Consider the following 27425-nt stretch of genomic DNA (forward strand, 5'->3'; position numbering starts at 1 on the left):
GTTCTAATAGGCAGTTCCCATTGTCACCCAACGGCCCCAATAAAGTCAGATGGAAACATGAACATCTGGGGCCAACTAAAGGGATCAACTCTGTGTGGAACCGGTTCTAGTGTAAAAGCGGAAAAAAAAGAGTTCTATTCATTTCTTTGTGGGAAGCACTCGTGCAACAATTTGTAATGTAATCTACCAAGACTATGTAAGGTATACAATAAAGGCCCTTTTCCTTTGCTTTAAGTAGACTTCATTTCCATTATCTGTAACTCACCGTCCCCAAACAGCTTGATTACTTTGGCCACATAAGGGCTGTCTTCATCTTCACCCTCAATGAGAACGTATTGACCAGTGTTAATGATGTTGGTCCTGGGTGCACCCTCCACACTGATGACCAAAGACCTGACACAGAAAGACAAATTGTGTTCTTTACAGAGATTTGAAACATTGGAGTGTCATACTGTACATTCTTGATACATATTTATTCACATGAAATACTGATCAAGTATTTACATCTGAATACATACCAGGGTTCGACAGTGCGAGCATTTCCACCATCATCCTCCTCCTCAGTCTCATTTTGTTTTAGAAAATAATCAGCAATAGACCGCTTCATTTTTTTAAAAATTCGCTGCCGCTTTTCCCTGAGCTCCGCACGGCAAGCTACCACATAACCACACCACAACCGCCTCCATTGCTTTTCAGTTACAGGAGGCGAGCAGCGGGAAGGGGGCGGGATCATTTGAACTCTCCAAGCCAAGCTTGCATTCCCCAATGTGTGCGGATCTGCCATAACATTTAATGAGTGGCAAGTCACGCCAACATTGAACCATATTTACAGTTTAACATGGACCGCCATGGATGAAATATTGCGATTCACGACCGGCTCGCGAGTTGCGAAGCTATTTGTGAATGGAGAGATCTGCCGCCGCGGGATAAAAAAAAAAAAGTCGCTTCGGTGTTTGTATGTAAATTGTAGTCTGCACGTGTACACCTATCAGGAAGTAGCCAGCCAATCACATTGCAGCGGGTCATGTTTCACTCAAATACTATTGGATTGTGAGTCGGCGCGCTCTCGTTGCTGTGGGAGAGCCAGCGGAGGACATGGCGACTTTCGAATGTACGTTTTAAACATTGAGCAAAGGGAACATTCATGCGCTCGCGCTGTGCGAGCACTATTTTTCTGCTTTCATTTTTCTTAGCAAGACACGGTGTCCAATCACTGGCGAGCTATTTTTGCATTAATTGAAGGCAATTAACTTCAAACACGGTGCTGGTTTTTATTTTGTAGGTACAATGCATTCTGCAAAGGCAAACGTCAACGGCCTATTTAAAGTCAACGAACAATATCGATTCTGACGCCTGTGTATCGATACATGTATTGTGATGAGGCCCACAACAATATATTGCCGTATCGATTTTTTGAGCACACCCCTATGTCTTATCATATTAAAACTAGTGCTGTTGAAGGCATCTCTCTTCTGGGTAAAGAATTAATCCTGACGCAATTAGCGGATGACTCAACACTTTTTCTGAAAAATGAAAAGCAAATTCCCGTGGCCATCAAAGCAATTCAGGGGTTCTCAAGGGCCTCAAGATTATGTCTGAATATTAACAAATGTGAACTTATCGCTATTAAGGACTGACAAGTCTGAATTGTGTAGCATTCCCATAAGAGCTGAAGTGAAATATTTAGGTATTGTAGTGTCAAAAGATGAAAAGGTGAGATGTTCTGCAAATTTTAACCCAATTATTAAAAATACACAAACTAAATTGAATCAATGGCTCTTACGAGATCTGTCGTTGAGGGGTAGGATTTTACTCAACAAAGCGGAAGGACTCTCTTGTCTTACATATGGAGCTATGGCTGTACATGTCGATAAGGTGATTAGTAAGGGGATTGACAAGATGCTCTTCAATTTCATTTAGAAAAACAGGATTCATTATTTGAAGAAGACAGTTGTTATGAATTCCTATGAAAATGGTGGGTTAAACTTCTTGGATTTTTCTACCTTGATTAACACCTTCAAGATTAATTGGATAAAACAAGTCTATCAAAACCCCACTTCAATATGGAACATTATTCCTCTCCATATATTATCGAAGCTAGGTCGTATTGATTTTTTTTCTTACCTGCAATTTTGACATTGAAAAAATTCATGGTCGCTCATCTACAAACACAACTTTTCCCCGCATAGTTATTTGATCTGGAATAACAAGGACATTCTATAAAAGCATAAGGCTATCTTTTTGGAATATTGGTTTCAAAATGAGTTAATCTGGGTCGATCAGTTGTTTGATAATGCAGGGCTTTTGGTAACATGATGAGTTTCTTCAAAAATTTCTTATCCCGGTGACTCCTGGAGATTATGCTAAAGTGTTTGGAGCCAGCCCCTCTAGGGTGTGTATGCTTTTCAAAAGCCAAAAGCGACGGGATAACTACGATGCTGTTTTCTTTGGCTCCAAAAGATACAACTGTGGGGAGAATGTTTGTCTGGTCGTCCTGCAAACAACAATAGATGTATACGAACCATGTTCCAGAAAGAGATTACAACATTACCGTATGTTATTCCGTATTGGAATGTTTGTGGATGATATACCATGGAAGAAGGTCTGGCTCCTACCAAATAAATTTCTGATTACGAATAAAGTCAAAGAAATATCTTTTAAGTTGATCCAGAAATTCTACCCAGCAAAATCTTATATCAGTGAGAAATTCAAAAAAGATATTGATGTTAACTGTAGCTTTTGTAACGAGTGCCCTGAAACTGTTGTACATTTGTTTTGCTATTGTCCTTTTGTCAGTTTATTTTGGCAGCGATTGAGTGATTTCATTCATGATAACATTGAAAAGGATGTTGTGATTGATTGGAAGAATGTATTGTTTGGTGATTTGAAAATGGTATAGAGGAAATTAATTCGAACTATATGATAAATTTATTACTTTTAATGTCTAAATACCATATCCACTGTTGTAAACTCCGCGGAGGGAAGCCATGCTTTACAGCCTTTTATAACGAGTTTAAACAATACATTCTTTCAATCAAGTTCTCTGACAAAAAAAAAAAAAAAAAAAAAAAAAAAAAAAAGGCTTTGAAAATAGTGGAGATTTGCTCCAATTTGAATATCTTTTTGTGACCTCTCAGGCCCCTAGTACATTGTAGCATAACCTTTTTTCTCTTTATCTTTCTTTTTCTGTTTTCTGTCTATTTGTATTTGTTGTCTTGAGTGATTGTTTCAATGATTATGTTGAAGTTGTACTTTGGGTTTGCAATAATAATAATAATAATAATAATAATAATAATAATGATAATAATAATAATAAAACTGTAGTCTGCTCCGCGACATGACCACCCTGTGACTTCAACGGCTTCCACGGTCGTGTATGGGCTATCGGCTATCCAGTACAGATCAGTAACCGTAATGCACAATACTAGGGGTGTGAATTGCCTCGTACCTGACGATTCGATTCGTATCACGATTCACAGGTCACGATTCGATTCGATACCGATTAATCCCGATACGAATTTATAAGTCGATTGTTGCGATTTTTTTTCATTCAAATTTAGAAAATACTAATCAGTAAGCTTGTAGAGTGTAAGATTTATATGAAAATGTATTATTTATTTATCTGAAATTTCAGTCTTATAGAGGTTGTAATCTGTTTCATGTTTAAACAGCATTAAAATAAAATATTAAGGCTTAATGTTCCGTTCATATAACATTCTTCCATGCTCAAGGTGTGAATCCTAAAAACAAAAACAAAAACAAAAAACAAAAACAAAAAAAAAAAAACAATTTTGCCTATTATTGAATCGATTCGAGAATCGCGCGATGTAGTATCGTGATATATCGCCGAATCGATTTTTTTTAACACCCCTACACAATACTAACAATAGTTGTGGGGGGGTAGGTTCAATGGCGGAGCCAGAGGGGGGGCCGGGGTGGCACGTGCCCCTGCTGAAATGTGATTGGACCCAGCAGACGCCAAATGATTGACATATCACGGCACCGGCGCAGTGACGTCGCACGCCTGGCTGATGCAGCCTGCCAGCATTTTCTTCAAGCAGACGCCTACTAATTGTTATGCCCCTCCTGAACAGTGGCTGGCGCTACTTAAGACAAAGCATTATAATCCACCTCACTAGGGGTCTGGAGAAGGAAAATCATCTGGTTTAAGGAGCAGTCTCCTGAGTACCGGTATGCTGATCCGACAGAACACCGGCACATCAAGAATGCATGTTGGCGTTTGGCTATATCATGTTTGTTTGCCTGTGAGACGTGAGTGACTGTTTAAAAGAACTTTTATGTTCAGATTATGGGTGTCAAAATTGTCGCGTTATTATCTCGTTTACTTAAAGTGCCTTTAACGGCACTGTTTTTTTTTAACGCTCGATTAACGACCGCTCCTTATTTGGAAAGCCTCTACTCAGGGAATTCTAGTCACCACGCAGTAGAAACGTCCACGTCAAAACTACCCAATAGAAATGCACTGGAGCTAAAATACAGTGTTTAAGGGGCAGAATATAGGTGGAGGAGCCATTTGGACTGTGTCTCACCACTACCACGGGTGGTAGTGGCCTTGCTTTGAAAGAACACACTCGTTTAGCCGTTGCGTTCGCACCGAGCACCAAGAGGCGTCCATGGGCACTCTGAAACCCCTGTGAGAGTAAAGAGCCGAATGGATGCCGTCTTGACAGTTGGAGTGAGCACAAGCCTATTTATCTTTAAATGTGAGGCGTATTTTATTCAGCATCTCCACAAAATATCTCATCAAGGTGAAAGTGAAACTACCGATGTGTTCGCTGTAACAGTAGAGCGGCCTCAGCTGCGTCTCGCATCCGAGAACTTACAACAAAATAACAACAAAATAAAAGCGTCCGACGTCATAAAAAGGAGTCACTATAACACAATTTAGCAGTAATAAATTAAATGATACTGCCTAATGTGTGGGGATTGGCGTCAAGTTGTATTTTACAATTTTAAAATGTGCAGAAACTCGCAAGTTACTTATTGTTTAAAATTACAGAGCTATTAATATGAAAAGAACACATCGGTCGTTTCTGGTTCCTATGCAGTAAAAATTCGTCATTTTACAATGCACATCCTATTTCACTTAACAAAATAAAAGCCAAGCGCGAATGCATATATTTGTGGGGACAGTTGTATTTTACAGTTTTAAAAATGTGCATAATTTCACAAGTTATTTCATGTTAAAAATTAGGCAGCTGAAAAGATGAAAAGAGAAATGCATTGAGCTTTCACTATTGTCTTACAAATGCAATTATACCATGTTGTAGTGATAGAAAAATGACCAAAACAAATCAGTCACGCTTTGGTTTGGTTTTACAGTACAGCACATATTTTATTTTTATTTTTTTAAGCTTTTTTTTTCTTGAATTGTTATGAAATTATCAATGAATTAAAAAAAAATTTTAATTGAATTGTTATGAAATTACTCTATCAATGACTAAAAAAAATAAAACCATATTGAAATTGTACATTTTATTGTAAATGTAGGTATAAATTGAGATATAAAATGTGCAGTTAATGTGTGGTTAATAGTCAGTTAATTATTGAAGTAATGCGATTAATTATGATTACAAATTTTAATCCACTGACACCTCTAGTTCAGATAGATTGTTTTGGACGGACATCAATAAGCAACGTAGTTTTGTGCAAGCTAAAAATAAGTATGTTGTTGTTGTTATGCAATACAATAGCACCCTCCAATGGTTGAAAGTTCAAACAGACACTAACTGACGTTTGCATTTACAGGTAGAAGTGGAGGATTTATTAACATAATTATTAATTAATCACATTAATAAATTATGTGGTTGTAAATGAAGTAGTAGTTGGAGTAATAAATTTATTTTTCATAGGGTGTGTGGAAAATGAAAAGACAAGGAGAGTTTGGCACTTAGACAGGATCTTTAGTCATACTGTAATACAAATTTGCATTATGTTCATATTATAATGTTATGTTGATAAAAGTACTGTAATTGCATGAATACAGTATCTGCGTGTGCGTGCAAGTTCATTCAAGTTAAACAGTGCTGAATTATTTTTTTTGTACATTTTATACATTCTTAATAAACGGCACATTGTGTGCAAAAATCTCCCCTGTGCTTAATATGTACTTAAATTAGGGGTGTGAATTTCCTAGTACCTGACGATTCGATCCGTATCACGATTCATAGGTCACGATTCGATGCGATACCGATTAATCCCGATATGAATTTACAAGTCGATTCTTGCAATTTTTTTTTTTTACTCAAATTTGGAAAATATCAAGAAAATGTATTTATTTAATGATCTTATTGAACTTCAGTTTTATAACTGTGAGGTGAGCCACTGTATTTAACAAACAGGTTGTAACCTTTTTCATGTTAGAACAGCATTGAAATAAAATATTATGGCTTAATGCTCCATTAATATAATATTCTTCCATGCTTAAGGTGTGAAAGTTAGACGTTTTGTTGAATATTTTTCCATCAAAAATGGACATTAAAAAAATCGATTCGGCTGCCTATTGAATCAATTCGAGAATTGCGTGCTGTTGTATCGCGATATATTGCCGAATCGATTTTTTTTAACACCCCTAACTTAAATATATTTGAAAATCGATAGAGACTCCGATTGAAATTAATTTTCATGAAAACAAATTTGGCATCATCTTTGGATGAAGTATCCTTGGGCCCCCCCTGGCCCCCCTATTTATAAAAGTCTGGCTCCGCCACTGGGTAGGTTGACTTCGTCTTTGCGAGTGGAGGCTCAATCCAGACAACTCTGTCCTGCTCTATTAATAATATATTTAACGATAAATGTTTAATGTTTAAATAGAAAATTTGTAAAAGACAAGTCCTCACCCATATTCCAAGTTTTTCAGCTTCCTGTCGAACCTTAAAGGTTCTCCTTGCCACTTGTACACTCGTCGAACTCGCAGTCTCGTTTTCATTCTGGGCTTGAAAATAAAAACTGTGACAGTATATTTTAGACTTCGCCGTTATGAAGATGGGCAATGCTGAACCGTTTAAAATTTAGATTACAAGTACTTCACAACTCTGGAGTATGCTCCCGACCGTTTACCGCGTGAATTGCGTCACGTCCGCTAGAAAAGGAACTGTGGGTCCGTCTCTTTCAAAACACATGCGCGCACACACACAACTATGACGTTTTAGTTTCAAGTTACACATTTATTTAATTAATCTATACGACTTTAGAATTAAATTTGTATACCTCTGTGAGAACGTGAGACTAATATAAAGAATGTACCGAAACAGTAAAATGCTATTAACCGTGGACCGAAAAAAACAAAAGTAGGCCCTCCGTCTCATTCGCTCCTCCGCCCAAAGATAGAGTTGTATGGGGTATGTCAAGACACGATCGGTGACCGCTGCACGATCGGTGACCCGCATGCGCAGAAGATCGGCCATCTTGGATCACTTACTACGGCTGCTACAGAGGTCCAAACATGCTCACACACGCAAAAGGAAACATCCATCCATCCATTTTCTTGACCGCTTATTCCTCACAAGGGTCGCGGGGGCTGCTGGCGCCTATCTCAGCTGGCTCTGGGCAGTAGGCAGGGGACACCCTGGACTGGTTGCCAGCCAATCGCAGGGCACACAGAGACGAACAACCATCCACACTCACACGCACACCTACGGACAATTCGGAGCGCCCAATTAACCTGCCATGCATGTCTTTGGAATGTGGGAGGAGACCGGAGTACCCGGAGAAGACCCACGCGGGCACGGGGAGAACATGCAAACTCCACCCAGGAAGGTCCGAGCCTGGACTCGAACCGGAGACCTCAGAACTGGGAAGCGGACGTGCTAACCACTCGACTACCGTGCCCCCCCAAAAGGAAACAGACGTTGCTAAAGCTACAGGACAGGTGCACTTTGTTTTTGTTTATTTTTAAATTTTTATAAAAGCAGTTTTGTACCCAAGCATGTCGTGTAAGAAAAGTAGGATTTGACACATACTGTGTTGGAGCCATATTATAGTGTTCTTTGTTTTTTCTTCTCTTCATCATCTTCAATAATTTAAAACACACACACCGCAGACACTGCGGTCAGGCCAGCCGCCACTCGAAAAGACGAAGTCAAGCCAGCCGCCCCAACGATTGTTAATACTGTGCATTACGGTAACGTGCCGACGTGCCCCTGCGTTGGCCACCTTCAAAATAAAAGCTGAGCAACACCTGGTTTATGGTTTAAAATAGAGAATCATAAAAAAACAACGGTTTGTTATTCCAGAACCAGACCAGTTCTGAGGGACACTACACCACCCCAGGTATCCAACCAAAGTACTTTCAACAAAATCTGATGTTGCATTTCAAAATAAAACTGTTTTGAAAAATTTATTTTCCGACATTAATCCCTGTTTTCAAAAAATCATTAAAAATTCATGGTTTGTTATCCCAGGACCAGACCAGTTCTAAGGGACACTACAGCACCCCAGGTATCCAGCCAAACTACTTTCAACAAAATCTGATGTTGCATTTCAAAATAAAACTGTTTTGAAAAATTTATTTTCCGACATTAATCCCTGTTTTCAAAAAATCATTAAAAATTCATGGTTTGTTATCCCAGGACCAGACCAGTTCTAAGGGACACTACAGCACCCCAGGTATCCAGCCAAACTACTTTGAACAAAATCTGATGTTGCATTTCAAAATAAAACTCATTTGAAAATTTAAATCTCGACTATTATTGCTGATTCAAAAATTTTGAAATGCAACATCAGATTTTGTTCAAAGTACTTTGGTTGGATACCTGGGGTGGTGTAGTGTCCCTCAGAACTGGTCTGGTCCTGGGATAACAAACCATGAATTTTTAATGATTTTTTTTAAATCAGCGATAATAGTCGAGATTTAAATTTTCAAATGAGTTTTATTTTGAAATGCAACATCAGATTTTGTTCAAAGTACTTTGGCGGGATACCTGGGGTGCTGTAGTGTCCCCTAGAACTAGTCTGGTCCTGGGATAACAAACCATGAGTTTTTAATGATTTTTTGAAATCAGGGATTAATGTCGAGATTTCAATTTTCAAATGAGTTTTATTTTGAAATGCAACATCAGATTTTGTTGAAAGTACTTTGGCTGGATACCTGGGGTGGTGTAGTGTCCCTTAGAACTGGTCTGGTTCTGGAATAACAAACCGTTATTTTTTTATGATTCTTTATTTTAAACCCTAAACCAGGCGTTGAGCAGCTTTTATTTTGAAGGTGGCCAGCGCAGGGGCACGTCGGCATGTTACCGTAATGCACAGTATTAACAATCGTTGGGGCGGCTGGCTTGACTTCGTCTTTTCGAGTGGCGGCTGGCTTGACCGCAGTCCGCAACTGCGTACTGTAAAGTATAACAAATAATGCAGACTTACTATCATGTCATGAGGTCAAAGTAAAGTGTTCATCTTATAGGATTAAAAGACACGATCGGTGACCCCTGCACTATCGGTGACCCGCATGCGCAGAAGATCGGCCATCTTGGATCGCCAACTTTGTCAACCACACTTGAACAAATACCTATATTGCCTGTGCGATAGTTTTGTTTGTTTGTTTGTTTTTGTTTTTTTGCTGTAAGACATACAAACATGGCAACAATCAAACATTTTCAATACAAATCAACAGTAATTGCCAAGAGAACAGGAGTTTACAAAGAAAAAATTACAAAGAATCAAACATAGAATGCACACATACAATTGTAAATCACATACACAAAAGAAAAATAAAACAAAACATCAATGGCATTACAAGAAATAAATCAGGACATTCAACTCCACAAGAGGCAATTTTTTCAAAATATTATATATAATTTGTACTTTAGGCCTTTTAATCAATTGTGAAGATTTAATATTGTTGGAAATATGGCATATTACTTGCATTTTTAAGAGTAATACAAAATTTGGTTCCAAGAAGTTAATGATTGATCACTTGCAAAACATTCCATCGCTGTTTGAGGTTAGTCCTTGACAGTTTATCGCAGAAGTAAATATCATCAACTGCTACTGTTTATTCAACATGTATTTAGGGCACGTGAGCTGTTTCTGCAATTCTGTTTGGCAGGTGCGGAAAACGGGTGAGGAGTATTCAACCAATCCGTGGACTCGATGGCAGAACACCCTGGAATTACTGGACCTTCTGATGGGTCAGCTTGACTTTGTCATCACGACCAGCTCAAAGGGCTCCCACAAAGCAGACCGCATAAAAAGACATCGAAAACCGAAGAATGACGCTGGACTCTTCTGAGAGGACATGCCCAGGATAATCTTGAATTGTCCTGAAATGTATTCTTGCTGAACTTTGGAGAAACAATGCAAAATGTTAAAAGCTATTTTGAGTCTTTATTCCTTCTCCTTTTTTTTTTTTTTTGAAGAAGAAAACGAACACGCAGGAGAAGATTTTTTAAAATAAATAATCATGGGACAATAAAATAGGAACAGCAAAAAAAAAAAAAAACATTTCAACAATTGGTGACCCCGACGTTTTTTCAAATTTTTTCAAAGGAATTTATTGGAGGAGCCACTGCTATTTCTTCAACTTCAGGCCATGGTCTTCTGAACTTAAGGTAAATGGAGAAACCTGTTTATTCAAATTCTCCTGATTTGCAGTTAAAGTTGAAATTGTGACGTCGATTAAGCAGTGGACCAATTTTTAAGAAGGAATCAGAGTTCAGCAACAATACTATTGTGTGAATGACGCAAGCTCTGTTCTAATTTCACTTGCAAGCTTCATTCTCTCTTTTCTGCTTAATGCTGATTGCTTATCATTATACTGCATGAGGTTTGTTTTGTCTGCTATGTTGCATGTGTATTGACTAGAGAAGTTTGGGCAACTAATACGTTTTGAAGTATGGGTTTTAACAAGGTGATGGAGGGGAGCATGCCAACCCCAAAGATGTAAAAGTCGGCTGACTGAGAGGGGCTTGAATTCATACCGTATTAAGACAAATAGAAAGGTCAATATGGGTGAACTTTCTCAGCGTGGGCGTGCTCCACGGTCCACACCGTATGGTAATAAAGATAAGAAGTGTTTTTGACAGGAATAAGTTGCACAACGGAAAGTAACAAGTGAGTATTTTTGAATGTGTGGTATATAACTTTTACAATTTTTTGGTGTGAATGAAACCGCGTGTGGTATCGCGTCATCTCTCTGTGGCGGCAGGAGAGCTCTGTTAATTAAAAAGGGAATCATAAAAAGGGCGGCGGTCACCCTAGGAAGGAAAAAAGGGGTGTGTTGCACAGTCCGGGCAGTAGACGTAGATATTAGAATTTAGTCAAAGGTTGGATACACGCCGAGGTCGTTCTCAGGGCGCTACGGGATGATCTCTTGAGGTCCGTGACCTCATATAGGCTGAGGTTCGTTGATTCCATGGAGAGCGGACGCATTTGCTGAATGGTCATGGAAACACATTGATATTTCGCCACCAGCCCACAATTCTTAAAACATACAAAAAACTTAAAAAACAAACAAACATGGAAAATACAAAAAAAAGGGGGTAAAACAGAATTGTGGTTGCGTGATCAGGCACCAATAGAGTTAAACCGTGCTCAGTCTTTATACTCCACCAGCGACGTGCAAGCCACTCCCGAGGGGTGCGAAGCCATGCGGACTTGTAAACACAGGTTGCAGGGCTGCACGAAGGGAGTCGCCCGCACTACATACTGGCGTCTGGGTCAAGCGAGGTCGAGCAACAGGTGGATAGCGGCTGGGTTAGCCTTACCAGTCGTGTAAGACCTAGGGGGTTCCAATAAGAATAGTCTCTGACTACAGTGTCATAGTTCGGCGGCCTGGTGGGAATCGTTTGCTATTTTAAATAGCTGGGGCGGTCCTTCAGGTGGTCGATGTCCAGTCCCGTTGCCAGGGATTTGGACAATACAGTTGTCGAACCCGCCTGGCCGAATCGGGCGAATGTGATATTGTGTTATATTACATTGTGTTGTTAATTGTAAAACATGGAGAAAGTAGTGAAGGAGGGAAAATAGTTTCATGACAATGTGAAGCTGTTGAAGCGTATGAACAAAACTTACTTTAAAAAAATAAAATAAAATGTGAAAGTAACCAAAAGCAATTGGACAAAGGCTTTAGTGTTCAAACTGACAAAACATCACAGCAAATTTATTAACTGGTGGCCACCTAAAATTACACACAACTAAAAAAACAAAACAAAACATAGAAAAACATTGTAAAAGGAAACAAAAAGGAGTGAAACAAGGGGAAGGGAAATTGAGTGGTTTTCATTCGTCAACTCAACATTAATATGTTGCAAGTGCTACCACCGTCTCGCCTCAAAGATGCATTCTGCAAGAAATGATCAAAGTTCAGGTATGTTGAAATTGATGATTAACCAAACTTTGGGTGGTGGGCAATTTGTGGCCCGCTAATGTGCTCTCTATTTGTCTTCTCCTTTAGATGCGAGGCTGAGAAGCTGTGAGAACACGATCGAATTAACAACACAACCTTCTGGATTTTTGGACACAAAAGATCAGGCAGCTTGCCAAATGAGACATCTTCAGCATATCATTTGGTGAAAAGAGAATTGGACATCATCAAATCTGGTAATGCTGTTTCAGTTTTGGATGAATGCAGTTGAAAGTGACAAATTTTAAAGGAAAAGAGGAGGAAGATGAGTCCCCACAGAGGACTCTTATAGTGGAGGTGAAGCGCTCTAGCAAGACAAAACAGGGACATAGAAAATTTTAGAAGCGCCTCCTGGCTAATCCTGCACAACGATAACTACAATTTAGGTATAGTCTACTCATTTCAGTGATTCTGATTATAGATTTTCTTAGTGAGAAACTCTCACTCCCTACAGGGGGAAGGTCAATTTAAATATGACATTTTTACTGACACCACACATTACAATCTAGTTATGACAACATTGACACCTGCTGATATGTAAACACACTTTTTGCACTATTTAATCAGACACATTGAAATACAAATAGTCAACACGGAGAAAGATGCGTCTTTAAGAAAGATATTGTTATATTTACAGAGTTCGGAGGCCAAAAAGGCAAAACTCGCGAATCATGGAGCAGGAACAACAACTTGTGCAACAGATGACAACTTCAGCTGTTCTCGACCATTCCAACTGCTCCTGTTCAGGCTTTCATTGATGCATTCTACTACCAATCATCGCCTCAGGCCTACCCGAAAAGCCTTGGATGAGGCTGAGAGCTAAAGGGTGGGATGAGACCTGAGTTGCTAGACATGTTGTGTTTACACTGTGGGGAATGGGGGCGCTTGGCAAAGAGAGTTCCCCGTTTTGGCAACTACAACTTCAAGCCACTACAGCAGCATCTAGGTGCTTCACAAGCTTCGCACCAGCAACTGAGCCAGCCGCCTCAATGACACTTGCACATGCCTCAATCAACAATGGTGCTCTCTGCTCTCAAAAACTGCCTCCACATGTTTCAGTGAGCCATGCAAAAAGAGACTCCGACTCTTATGGACACTCTCTTCAAAAAGCAACTATGCCATCTTCTGTGGGCCAGATGGACTTTGTCATTCCCAGAGAGGGACTGAAAATGACTGTAAACAACAGGGGCACATACACCATGCTCTCCACAGCCCCTGCAGCAGGCCAAGATCAATATGCTGACATCTACTGGGTCGCTCTGAACGTTCTGTCTTCCATCTTCTTGTGGTGTGACAAACATCTTCTACCAGCTCTGGTCCACTTGGTTTAGTAACCTACACCCAGACACCTCTTCAAATTGACCTTTTAAATTATCATATTATGAAAGCTCATGTGACATGGCTTACCATGATCATTTTTGGTAACTGAATACAAAGAAAATAGGACAATATTATTAGACTATATATGTCACCTCAATTGCTATTGCATCACGTTTGTCTCATAACAGGCGCAGCTTGACTGGTACAGATGACTGAAAGCTGAACTGCACATCAAATTGGCGATTGGCATTCAACACCAACCAAAGCATCTGGGACCCATCGGCTAAGCAGTGCGTAAAAGTCACTTTGGTGTTGAACATTTCTTCTATCTCAGGAAATATTATTTTAGGTTTGTGAAAAATCAACCACTTTGAGGTTTGTTTTTTCAAAAGGGGGATGTGAATACATGTCCTCGTAATGCACAATTAGATAAAACTAAAAGAAAATATCCACCATGTATTTACTATGTGGGTGTTTTGGCAAAATGCTACAAAATTAGACATTGTAAGGTAAAATTTTTATCTTGCTCACGATACATAGTATAATGGACAATATAATGTTATCAGCATTTACAACACAATTATTAAGACAGTACTGTCTCAATTCTTAATGCACTACACATAATTTAACATAGCAGATAGCCAGGAGGCACAATATCGTAAGTGTTTTAACAAAGTATGTGCAGAATTAGAACCAGTCAAATTGTTTCAAAAGTTAATTGAGAAAAAGAAAGCAAACGTCGCTAGATTTCGGAGTCATTGGATAAACGGGAATCCAGAACCCAGGCTTGTGGTTGTCCTGTTCCCCCAGCAGCTTTGCCTCGTGTCCAGGACATAGGTAAGATGCAGATGACACGAGCACTCATTCACTGGTCATGTTTTCATTTGCCTATCACTAATAATCTATGTGCCAGCAATTGGATGGGTCAGACGTACACATACGCTGGTCAAAGGTCAACATGGTTTTTGTGATTGAACAATTGGCGAATAGTTACATTCTGAAACATGGCTTTCTCAAATAAATTAATTCTGAAAATGTTAATCACTTCAAAACGAACATCTCCAAAAGGCTATTGCACGTGACCACCCTCAGTTGCGTTAACTTAAAAAATGAATCAAAATTTAAAGGGTAAGGTTATTGTTGATCTCAAAATGAAATGTTTACACACAATTATGTGTGTAAAACAGGGGGACTGTTAGGTCTGTGCTCTGGTGTGCTTTGTCTCCCTCTAGTGAGCAGTAGGAGGTGCTCTGAATCACACCTGTCACCTATCAGCAATCAGCAGCTATTTAAGGCTGGCTGCAGCAGTCTGCTGGTGCCAAAGGATTGTTTGCTTTCTCCCATGTGCCCATCAGCTGCCTGCGCTTAGTGTTTGTGTATTTTATGTACTCTCGTGTTGTGTCTTTCACGTTTACACCTACTAGAGTAAGTAAATTTTTTTGTGTAACTTGTATAGAAGTTATTTTGCGTTGTACTTTGAGGCTGACCTAGCATCGTGCAGTTGTAGTACCTTTTGATTTATTCCACGTGTTGCGTGCGCTTTGTGTTGAATAAACCCTTTTGTAAAACCCCTTTTGTTTGTCTGCTTTGGGATCCAAATTACTCGGCTTTGCCGAACTCCTAACAGAATCCTTTGGCCAACATAGATCCCGCAGACACTGAAAAATTATCACATGCGGTGGCTTGTCAAGGACAGCTCGTGGGTAGACACAAGCAGTCAATACGTGAGTTAACGGATGCTGTTGCTGCATTAACTAACCATATGACTACGTTAACTTCTCGTTTAGAGCAAGTTGCTCCACGAGATGGCGTACCCTCTAACATCCCTGTGGGACTAACGACCCCTGCACCCCACTTGCGTGAGCCCACCTTGCCACACCCGACCCGCTATGGGGGTGAACCTGGGTTGTGCTGTCTTTATTCACCAGTGTTCGTTAATATTTGACCAGCAACCCAACACTTACGAACAAGATAAGTCGAAAGTCGCTTACATGAGTTTGCTTACCGATAAGGCAGCTACATGGGCAATGGTAGTAAGCAATTCCAACCCCGCAATCCGTACCTCCTTTTCAACTTTCAAAACTGAGCTTAAGAGTCTTTGATCACCCAGTCAAGGGTAAGGAGGCTGTCTGCTGGACTTTTGCCAGGGGAGAAAATCGGTCGCCGATTATTCGGTCACGTTCCGAATTTTGGCAGCTGAGAGCGGTTATGATGAGGCCGCTCTGTGTGGGATTTTTCGGCGGGGACTTGGTCCCAGAATTAAGGATGAACTGGCCTCCCGCGATGACTGCTCCAGCTTGGAGGAATTAATTTTACTGGCCATAAAACTAGATGATCGTTTGAGGGAACAAGAGCGAACCGAGAAACGTGGTCCGTTTCTTGGAACCACTTCTCCTGGATGTCCGATGGCCAGGTTGGACACTCTCCGGGAACCCTTTGCAGGTGTGCCATTGAGACCTGCTGCTACAACAGAGGAACCAATGCAACTCGGCGGGGGGCGTTTCACGGCCGGGGAGCGACAGAGACGGATGCGGGAGAGGCTGTGTCTATACTGCGGTCGATCAGGCCACCAGGTGGCGGCCTGTAGAGCGATTCCTCGACTCCAAAACAAGTCCTAGCAGCGGCAAAGGATCTACTGCACAAAGTCATCTCAACAATGACCAGCCATGTGAGTTATTCGATGAAGACTCGATTCCAGATGAACTAAAACTGTGACAGCGAACAGAGACTGCAAATAGAGGGCGAAATATCGGGCGTCGGTGGCAATTTAAGGGTGGCCGCATTAATAGACTCTGGGGCTGATGACTGTTTTGTGGACCACTGTGTGGTGGGGGCTCTTAACTCATTCAGTGCCATTGACGGCTATACACGTCAAAGTAGGGCTGTGCAATTAATTGAAATTCAATTATAATTTCAATTATTACACTCCACAATGACAAAATCAGCATAATCGCAAAGTAAAAAGATTATTGAGTTGTTTAAATTTATACATTTGCACCTTTTTTTTAATTTAAAATAAATAATTTGATCAATTTTGTTTCATCCAAAAGGAACTTGCATAAATAGTGTTTCAAATCATTTTATTTGTCTTAATATTTTTATTATTTTTTTGTTTAAAAATTTTCTTTTTCTGTACCCAAAAATAAATAAAATAAAATATTGCCCTACTGCACAGTGCATATGCTGTACTCCAACGTTCACATTTTGCTAACATGAATAAACATATATTATTATAAATTCTGTTTGGTCCGAAACTTAATTAGTGTTTCTGTTTTTTTGAAATTTGGTCCTAATATTTTTAAACTCTTAAACATTTTCTTAATATAAATAATCGTGAGTTCAACTATTGCCAAAATAATCCTGATTATTATTCTTCCCATAATCGACGCCAAAGATCCGTTTTTACTGGGCTGGCAGTGAATGAGTTAAGTGCCCATTATTCTGTCTCAAAAAGTCTAGGTGGGTACTGGACCTCAATGGTAAACTCTTAGCAGAGATTACACAGGTTACAGCCACGTTGACCTTACGGCTCTCAGGTAACAATGTTGAATCTCGACGTTTCTTTGTGATGCCCTGTAAATTAGCTCCAGTCGTACTTGGTCTTACATGGTTGAAACTCCATAATCCCGATATCAACTGGGAAAAGCCTCGGATAGAGAATTGGAGTGTATTCTGTCACTCGCACTGCTTGCAGTCCGCTGCCATTCCAATTCTTCAATCAAAGAATCAGAACCCATTAGCCTGGAAAACGTGCCCTCTGACTATTATGATCTTAAACTAGTGTTCAGCAAGGACCGTGCCAAATCCTTGCCTCCTCACCGCCCATATGATTGCGCCATTGAGTTGGTCTCCAACGCTCGATTGCCTGTGTCTAAGATGTACCAAGTTTCCAAACCAGAACAAGAAGCCTTGCGAGAATACATCTCGTCCTCACTAGCCGCAGGGTTAATTCGTCCCACTAAGTCCCCCATTGGCGCAGGGTTCTTTTTCATTGACAAAAAGGACAAAACCCTTCGGCCGTGTATAGATTTCCGGGGTCTCAATGAGATAACAATTAAGAATAAATATCCTCTCCCTTTGTTGGACTCGGCTTTTTCACCATTGCCAGCTGCTACAATTTTCACTAAATTTGACCTCCGCAATGCCTATCATTTGATTAGAATGCAAAGAGGAGACGAGTGGAAAACAGCGTTCAATACTCCACTTGGCCATTTTGAGTACTTGGTGATGCCGTTTGGCCTAACCAACGCACCTGCTGTTTTTCAGTGCCTGATCAATGACGTGTTACGGGATATGTTGAACGTGTTCTGTTTCGTCTACTTAGATGATATCCTGATATTTCCAGGAATCTGCAAGAACACCGCCAGCATGTTAGGATGGTATTGCAACGTCTGTTAGAGAACCACTTGTATGTGAAGGCCTAAAAATGCCAGTTCCACTCAGCGTCAGTCCAGTTCCTTGGACTCATAGTGGAGAACTGTCAACTTCGTGCTGATCCAGCCAAAATACAAGCTGTGGTCGAGTGGCCGACTCCAAGATCAAGAAAGCACTTACAGAGGTTTTTAGGGTTTGCCAATTTCTACAGGCGATTTATCCGCAATTACAGCATGAAAGCGGAACCTCTGACGAGGCTGACATCCAATAAAATACCATTCACATGGACTCCCAGAGCGGAGGCCGCCTTTGCAGACTAAAACATGTTTACAAACTCACCCGTGTTGATCCATCCTAACACCGATCTTTCTTTTGTTGTCGAGGTCGACGCATCTGATACAGGAGTGGGGGCAGTCCTGTCCCAGAGATCCCCAGTCGACCAGAAGTTGCACCCCTGCGCCTTCTTCTCTCGACACCTTAGCCCAGCAGAGGTCAATTATGACGTAGGCAACAGGGAGTTGCTCGCCATTGTCTTGGCTCTACAGCAGGGGTGGCGAGATCCGGTCCTCAAGGGCCGCAGTCCTGCAGGTTTTGGGTATTTCCCTTCAACACAGCTGATTCATGATGAGCTCATCAGCAAGCTCTGCAGAAACCTGATAACGAGCCTGTTAATTGGAATCAGCTGCACTTTGAGTAGGGAAATCTATAAAACCTGCAGGACTCCGGCCCTTGAGGACCGCAGTTTGCCACCCCTGCTCTACAGGAATGGAGGCACTGGCTGGGGGGGTGCCAGAGAACAATTTCAAATATTCACGGACCACAAGAACTTGGCATACATCCGGTCAGCTAAACGCCTCAATCCGCAACAGGCACACTGGTCTCTGTTCCTGACCCGATTCAACTTCGTCATTACCTACCGTCCTGGTTCAAAGAATAGCAAGCCTGATGCGCTGTCCAGACATGACCCAACGGTGGAGGGGCAACCCATGGAAATGGTGGTCCCTGGGACACGGATTGTGGGTTCCCTTAAGTGGGAAGTCGAGAAGCTGGTGGAGGAAGCAGGGAGCAGAATCGAAGTTCCAGTCAACACTCCACCGGGGAAGCTGTTTGTTCCAGTGGCGCTGCGGCCCGATGTGTTAAAGTGGGGACACGCCTCGAAAGTGGCCTGCCATCCGGGAATAAGACGAACACTGTTCCTTGTTGCTCAGAGGTTCTGGTGGCCCCCAATGCGCAAAGACATTGAAGAGTTTGTTGCCGCTTGTCCAGTTTGCGCCTGCAGCAAGTCTTCGCATCGTCCGCCTGCGGGTTTGCTTCGTCCGCTGCCCATTCCCTCGCGCCCATGGTCCCATGTTGCGCTGGACTTCATCACCGGCCTCCCAATGTCATCAGGAAAGGCTGTGATTCTCAGCGTGGTGGACAGGTTCTCAAAGATGGCTCATTTTATTGCACTGCCTAAACTGCCTTCTTCCATGGAGACGGCGAGCCTGTTGTTGAACACTTTTTTATTTTTATTTTTTTATTAAGAATACACGGCATCCCATCTGATCTTGTGTCTGATCAAGGCCCTCAGTTTGTTTCTCAAGTATGGAAGCGGTTCTGTAAAGCATTGGGGGCCTCTTCAAGCCTGTTGTCAGGATATCACCCACAATCTAATGGCCAGACTGAAAGAATGAATCAGGAATTGGAAGCCGCGCTGTGTGTGTCATCGACATCCCTCATCCTGGTCTTCTTTTCTTCCTTGGGTGGAGTATGCACACAACACTGGTCTGGTCTGCTCCGCTACTGGGCGGTCTCCATTCATGACAGCATATGGGTTCCAGCCTCCATTGTTTCCTTCACAGGAGAGTGAGGTGATTGTTCCTTCTGTGCAGGGTCACCTGAGACGAGCCCACCGGGTTTGGAGGGACACAAGGGCGGCCCTGGCTCGTACTGCTGCACGCAACAGTCTCCTTGCCAATCGCCACCGGAGGCCGGCCCCTTCCTATTCTCCGGGGCAGAAGGTCTGGTTGTCTGCAAGGGACTTGCGCCTGGCTGGTGGGGCAAAGAAGTTGGGTCCGAAGTACATTGGGCCGTTTACTATTGACTCTGTGGTGAACCCAGTTGCTGTGAAACTCATTCTTCCTCAGTCTATGAAGATCCATCCAGTTTTCCACGTGTCCTTGCTCAAACCAGTTTCTTCCAGCCCCTTGAACCCTCCAGCGGTGCCTCCTCCTCCTCGCCTTGTCGATGGTGAGCAGGTCTACACTGTTAACGCTATCCTTGATTCCAGGAAGAGGGGTCGGGGGGTGCAATATTTGGTCGACTGGGAGGGTTACAGTCCTGAGGAGCGTTCCTGGGTCCCCCGCTCCTGGATCCTTGATCCTTCGCTTCTGCGTTATTTCCACTCTCTCCATCCGCATAAGGCTGGTGGGCTGCCTGGGGTCGTCCGTTAATGGGGGGATACTGTTAGGTCTGTGCTCTGGTGTGTTTTGTCTCCCTCTAGTGAGCAGTAGGAGCTGCTCTGAATCACACCTGTCAGCAATCAGCAGCTCTTTAAGGCTGGCTGCAGCAGTCTGCTGGTGCCAAAGGATTGTTTTCTTTCTCCCATGTGCCCATCAGCTGCCTGCGCTTACTGTTTTCTGGATTTTATGTACTAGTGTTGTGTCCTTCACGTTTACACCTACTAGAGTAAGTACATTGTTTTGTGTAACTTGTATAGAAGTTATTTTGCGTTGTACTTTGAGGCCGACCTCGGGTCGTGCAGTTGTAGTGCCTTTTGATTTATTCCACGTGTTGCGTACGCTTTGTGTTGAATAAACCCTTTTGTAAAACCCCTTTCGTTTGTTTGCTTTGGGATCCAAATTACTCGGCTTTGCCGAACTCCTAACAGGGACTGTTGGAAATATGGCATGTTACTTGCATTTTTATGAGTAATACAAAATTTGGTTAAAAAAAAGTTAATGATTGATCACTTGCAAAACATTCTAGCGCTGTTTGAGGTTAGTCCTTGACAGTTAACGCAGAAGTAAATATCAACTGCTACAGTTTATTCAACATGTATTTAGGGCACGGTGAGCTGTTTCTGCAATTCTGTTTGGCAGGTGCGGAAAACGGGCGAGGAGTATTCAACCAATCAGTGGACTCAATGGCAGAACACCCTGGAATTACAGGACCTTCTGATGGGTCAGCTTGACTTTGTCATCACGACCAGCTCAAAGGGCTCCCACAAAGCTGACCGCATAAAAAGACATCGAGAACCGAAGAATGACGCTGGACTCTTCTGACAGGACATGCCCGGGATAATCTTGAATTGTCCTGAAATTTATTCTTGCTGAACTTTGGAGAAACAATGCAAAATGGTAAAAGCTATTTTGAGTCTTTATTCCTTATCTTTTTTTTTTTCTTTTTTTTTTTTTTTTTTGAAGAAAACGAACACGCAGGAGAAGATTTTTGGGAAATAATGGGACAATGAAATAGGAACAGCAAAAAAAAACATTTTCAACAATATACAGGTAGATGCTGAATTCATTTACAAAATTTTGAAAAACGGTGAGATTTCTGAATTTTTTTTCTTGTGAATGAAAAATTTTGCCATACTGTCAGGTTTAAACACCATCTATGACATTTTTAAACTGCACAAATGAGGAGACAGACATTAAAATGAGGAAAAACAAGGCCTTTACTTGTACAAGGAGATATGAGCCAGATATGTGTGCTGGTCACAATCCTCTGGCTCACTCTGACACACATTCACATTTCTTGACTTTTCATGGAGTTTGCTAACAAATGGTCACAAAAGGAGGCGGCGAAATAGCGTTGTGGCATCACAAATACAACAGTCATTAACACAGGAGACATCCTTTGATCACTAATCCTTGAATGCTTTCTCCTGTCCTGGTGTGAAGTTCTTCATTCCCGCATTCCAGACGTCCTTATGTTGAATACACATACAGCAACCCAAACTGATAGTGAAATATTGAGTACATTCTTTAAAATTAACTGCAATAAAAGAAAATATGGAATAATATATACATAATAATCCTAACATTTCCCTCCTGTTATTACATATTTACTCAAAGTCTCATACCATGTATTTGTTAAAGCAAAACATCACAGTGCATAACACTTTTTTCCCATTACACAAATAAGTCCTTTGTCAACACTATCACATAGAGCATGACGTAACATTTCTTTCCATCATAAAACCCCTTATTAGTAAAATTATAAGCACAATATAATTCAACGTGTCGTCTTTAAAGTGCAATCCATGTGTTGTTGCTCTAATGTGTGTACATTATCCAATGTTTCTGTATGTAATTCTCAGCATTAATAATTCAACCAGCTGTCTCTCTTCCTCTTCAAGATGGCCCCAAAAATCAAAATCAAAAAGATAGCCCCGACTGAGTCTGATCGCATCTTACTCTCCATTTGATTCAGGAAAGGGACTCGTCTCCTTGAATTGTCCCTTCTGACACATCATGCACAATAGACAGGCCCTGGACTTTACAGCAGTTGGGGAAACTTTGAGGGTAGCAAACAATGTGCTCCCAACCTCTTCACTGACTTACTTGGTCAGACTTCACAGCTAGTCAAGCTGCTTGTTTCTCCTCTGACCTCACTTCAGTCAGGCTTCGCTCCGCAACCTGGCAAGCCGTTAGTCAATGGTACCTGTTATGTGCCATGTGATAAGTGAATCCAGGAGAGTCGTTCAGCGATCTTCACGGCCTTCGAGGCCAACAACACTTACAAGGGCCTTCCCACCTTAGGCTGGACCTTTAATCAAAGTCAGTCACTACCCTTGATGGGAGGCTTGCCTTCCTGCTGAGATAGTCATCTGGCATTCGATTAAACATTTTCCCTTCCTTATCATTTAAACAATCTTCTCATATAGTCACTTAAATCAATTTCTTTCATCTGTACGGCTTAACAGGTTATTACATTAGGCAAATTTAAATGGTCTACCACATGAAATTTCAAACGAGCTTAACTGTCTTATTCCTTTTACAATTTCCCAAATTACTTAATCATCAATTATCTGATCTCCATTCCTTGATCATGTATTTTTCTCTCTTTTTCCCTTAACAATGTGACATATAAAGTGACTTTCATTCATTACTCCAAATAACTAGTATGTCATATAGACATGATCTGTTCACACAATGCTTCTGCCATAATAACATCCAGTTGTTTTTCTGGAACAATTTCAACTCATTGTTAAATTTTTTAAGACCATCAATCAGTACTTGTTAATATTGACATTCTTACTTTTTGTTCAATTCCATAAAATCCATAGCCACTAACAGAAATTGTAGAATATTAGAAACATCAATTCCATGTATAACAAAATTCTAAAACAAAATTCCAAAAACGTAAAAACTTGAAAAATTAAAAACATAAAATTTGTATGCGGTATTGCAGTATTGTTACCAACTCCCCCCTTTTGAGACATCTTTATGGCTCACAACTCAAAATCATTATCCAACCCACTTAAATGTTTACTTCATATAATCTTATGCAATTTACATGCAATTTAAAATAATTTCACAATATTTACAAAAGGTTTTCATTTTTCTTTTTTTTTTCCCACTACAATGTTCCCTCGTATATCATTGGGTTAACCCTCATTCGTTCATTTTCCTCTCCTCAAAGAATTACACAGTTGTACAAAAATCCACAAAATCAGCACTTTTTTTTTGCGCGCGCACATACATTGACCGAACGAGACGATTTTTAGCTCATTTTGTTGCAATTTTTCCCATCTTTAGCTCTGTTTTGATTTTTTTTTTTAAGGAATGTAAGCGCTCCCTGCTTGCGGGTTCAAAGACAGGGTGCGAAATGAAGAAAAAAAGGCTTTTTACATTAGTGTGTATTGCGTCTGCTAGAGTGGGGCAATCAGCGTTAGAGTGGAGAGACAAAAAAAATTATTTCGAAAAATTTCACTTCAACTCGTCACCGTGGCCACAATATTTGCTCACTAAACATCAAATTTGGACATTTTGTAGTCACAAGGGTCTTCTTTCTGACAAACCCACTTTTGTGCAGCAAAGGTGTGATTTAGTACCTTTTATTTGACTTCAAGCGAGGGGAAGTCACACATTTTCGCCCATTCAACCCCATGTTATTTTCGCCGCCTTTTTCTTGTCATTTTTTTAAAAGTCACACGTTTTCAACCTGCTCTAATTTGGTCATTTTTCATCCGATGTAAAAAATGAGAACATGTATGGAATTAAATTAGTGTTGAGTTGAGTTCTTTTAATTCCTACGTTCCCTGAAGGCACTGTCACTGGGGGGTGTTTCCAAAGCGCTTTTGTGCAGCTGTCACTCATGATTCCACGCCCCGCTCAGTTGACACCACACCCCCACGTAACATTCGGGTCAAAAGTCTGACTGAAAAAATGTGTTGAAACCCAAAAAAATAAGATCTGAATCTGAAAAGAAAAAAACATCCAACTGAAAAAAATAAGACCTCAAATGTCAAAATATATATGGAAGCAAAAAATGAAAATAAATAATTTATTCAAAGGCAGGACCGAAGTGAATCAAAATTAATTTTGACACGAAAAAACTTTTCACATGTTTATTTTTATTTTGAATACCCTTTTATATTTTGTGAAAATCAAGATCAACACAACAATTTTCAGTTTCAAGTTTTATTTTTTCAAGTACAAAACTTTTGGCCCCAATTTAACTCCATAGGAATACCATCTATAGCCCATTGAATTGAACTTCCTGAATTGGTCATAAAATGCAGAGGAATCTCCACTCTGTAGTGTCCCAGCTGTACCGGTATGGAATCAGATTTGTGCCAAAAAGAATCAAGCAAACCTTCTTTAAGCGTAAACAAAACTAAAAGGAGTCAAGCAAAATTGCTTGATGTGTAAACAAAACTTTTAGTTTCAAGCAAAACTTTTTGAAGTGCAAACAAAAATTAAGACTTTAGAAAAATGTTTGTCCTCGATGACATCATTTTTCATTTACGCTTCCTGGTTTTCCATTTACGCTCCCTCGTTTTTCGTTTACGTCCCCTTGTTTGCGCTTCCTTCTTTTGCGTTGACGTTCAGAGTTTTGCTTCTGACTTTTGGCGCAAACCTCGCACAGATTTGTGCCAAAAAGAATCAAAACTTTTTGAAGCGTAAACAAAACGAAAAGGAGTCAAGCAAAATTGCTTGAAGTGTAAACAAAACTTAGTTTCAAACACATTTTTTTGAAGTGCAAACAAAAACTATGAGTTACAAAAACGTTTGCTCTCGATGACATCATTTCTCACTTACGCTCCCTGTTTTTCGTTTACGCTCCCTCGATTTTCGTTTACGCTCCCTCATTTGCGCTTCCTCATTTTGAGTTGAAGCTCAGACTTTTGCTTTTGGTTTTTGGCACAAACATCACGGGTGGGCGGGCTTAATAGAGAAACCATTTTCATTGGCTCGTTGTTTTTGAGTGACAGCTCAGTGGCCCGGCTGTAGCAGATGCGCCGATCTATGTGTGACTGCGTGTCTATGTTGATTGTTCAACTTCCGTGTCATTTTGGAAGAGGACGACGTCGCACAGTGTGAAACAGATTAAACGTTAACATGCAGAGACCTCAAATTGGCCGGAAAGAAAGCGGTTTTAGTAGAAAGTCAAGATTTATTGTACGATCATATACGGTGCGGTCCAGTAAGCTAATGTCGTGTTGCTAATCTTCACGAGACTAAACATATTGAAGTCAAAATTTTGAAGCCTTCTTTTTGGCTGTTAGTTTCTGTCCGTAATGGATTTCTTTTACCCGGGCCATTCATTGTCTTATGGGTAGTGTAAAATACTAACAACTTGTTCCTGCACTTTTTCTTATACGGTCTTAAAAAAAAAAAAAAAAAAAAAAAAGCCACCGGTCGACTTGATTTTACTAGATAAACTCGACACCCTTTCATTAGATGTTAGTTGATTATATAGTTGCTGTTTTTATTCATGGTAATTTGTTCATCTCACGTAGGCCAATTTAAATGTTGTTAAAACGAGTTTTGCAGTGAAATTCAAACAATTTTTTGGCTTCAACATAATGCCAAAGCCAAATAAAAATTGAAACATTTATGCAATCTCTTTACTAACTTATTTTAACTTGTAGTATATTTACTAGTGTTGTTCCGATGCTGTTTTTTTTGGCTTGACTGCACCTTGATGTCATACCATTTGCCACCGTGTCACTGATGGATCAATGCGTAGTTCTATTTCGTTCCTCGTCGACCGTCAGAGGTGGTGCTGAACAGCATGCAGTGTCTCCTCCACGCACACACAGACAATAATGCATACCAAAGAGACATGTCGCAAGTAGGGATGTCACGATAAGGGCAATATCGTGATATCGTGATATTAAAACTGCCACAATATCGTCGTCGTCATGTTCACAATATTTAAAAGGAACACAACTGTTAAAAAAGTCAGGTTGATTTCCATTTGTGCAGTTCGCGCACCCTCTAGTGGCTAGTTTATTAGCGCTATTTAATTTTCATTAGGGATGTTTTGGCCTTCTATGTTTCAAATCTATGCTAATTGTCAGATGAAGGGGAACCTAATTTGCTTGTGAAGCGATCAATGTGTGCTTGCATTACCAAGTAAGTGTCTCAATATTGTTATTAGAGATTGTAGGTGGTTTATATGCATTGCTCTTATGCACAAAAGCACAATATTGTCCTTTTTTAAAAATTATTATTATTTTTTATTATTTTTTATTTTTTTTACAATATTGTGATCTTTTTTAAATATCACCAACGCCCCCACAATATCGTGATAATTATGGTATCGTGACCTTCATATCGTGATAATATCGTATCGTGATGTTTGGATATCGTTACATCCCTAATCACAATATACATCGGTGTCTCCTGCAGTTCACTCCAAGTTGGGGTGTCGCTCCTGGGGCCTCATTTATAAAGCTTGCGTATGATCAAAATGAGGCCAAAACTGTACGTACGCACATTTCTGCGCCGAAGGTGGTATTTATAGAAAACAAACTGAACGTGAAACTTTACGCACCGCCACGTCAAGTCTGGACCTACCATACGCAATCCGCACATTCTGGAGACAACACACACAGCTGTGCATAGTTTACGTTGATGACTCAAACACACACGCACTGATATGCCACAAGCGCGTGGGACAGGAGGCACGGGAATTACTCCACAACGTCAAACGCCTGTCATCTCTCAATATAATCACCCAATGTAACATAACGAGAGTTGAACATATAATGCCAATAATGGGGACAGACATGCTGCGTGACCTCATCATGCGCCGCCAGTATACCCCCACCCACCCGGCCGGCCTTAATGCAAAATTAATCTATTAGAATGCCATAATACAATATAGACGGAAATTAGAAAATGAATTACAGTGTGTTACATGATTAATAGGA

The 27425-nt window shown here is 40.6% G+C and overlaps 1 protein-coding gene across 3 annotated transcripts in view; it reads right to left on the reverse strand.

The window, feature by feature from the left end:
- orc1 (origin recognition complex, subunit 1) overlaps positions 1-8093 on the reverse strand; it is a 141492-nt gene extending 133399 nt beyond the window's left edge. Inside the window, exons 1-2 of one of the 3 annotated variants that reach the window (XM_077534645.1) lie at positions 7983-8093; positions 266-393 (exon numbers count right to left, since the gene is read on the reverse strand). In XM_077534645.1, coding sequence (XP_077390771.1) covers positions 266-393; positions 7983-8032 — 178 coding nt within the window. In that variant the 5' untranslated portion in view covers positions 8033-8093. Of the gene's footprint in view, positions 1-265; positions 394-6860; positions 7389-7982 lie in introns of those variants that run through there. The other 2 variants (XM_077534646.1, XM_077534644.1) reach the window with 2 other exon arrangements.
- Between the last annotated feature and the right edge of the window lie 19332 nt (positions 8094-27425).

The sequence above is a fragment of the Festucalex cinctus genome, chromosome 10, assembly GCF_051991245.1.
Source record: "Festucalex cinctus isolate MCC-2025b chromosome 10, RoL_Fcin_1.0, whole genome shotgun sequence".
Lineage (NCBI taxonomy): Eukaryota > Metazoa > Chordata > Actinopteri > Syngnathiformes > Syngnathidae > Festucalex > Festucalex cinctus.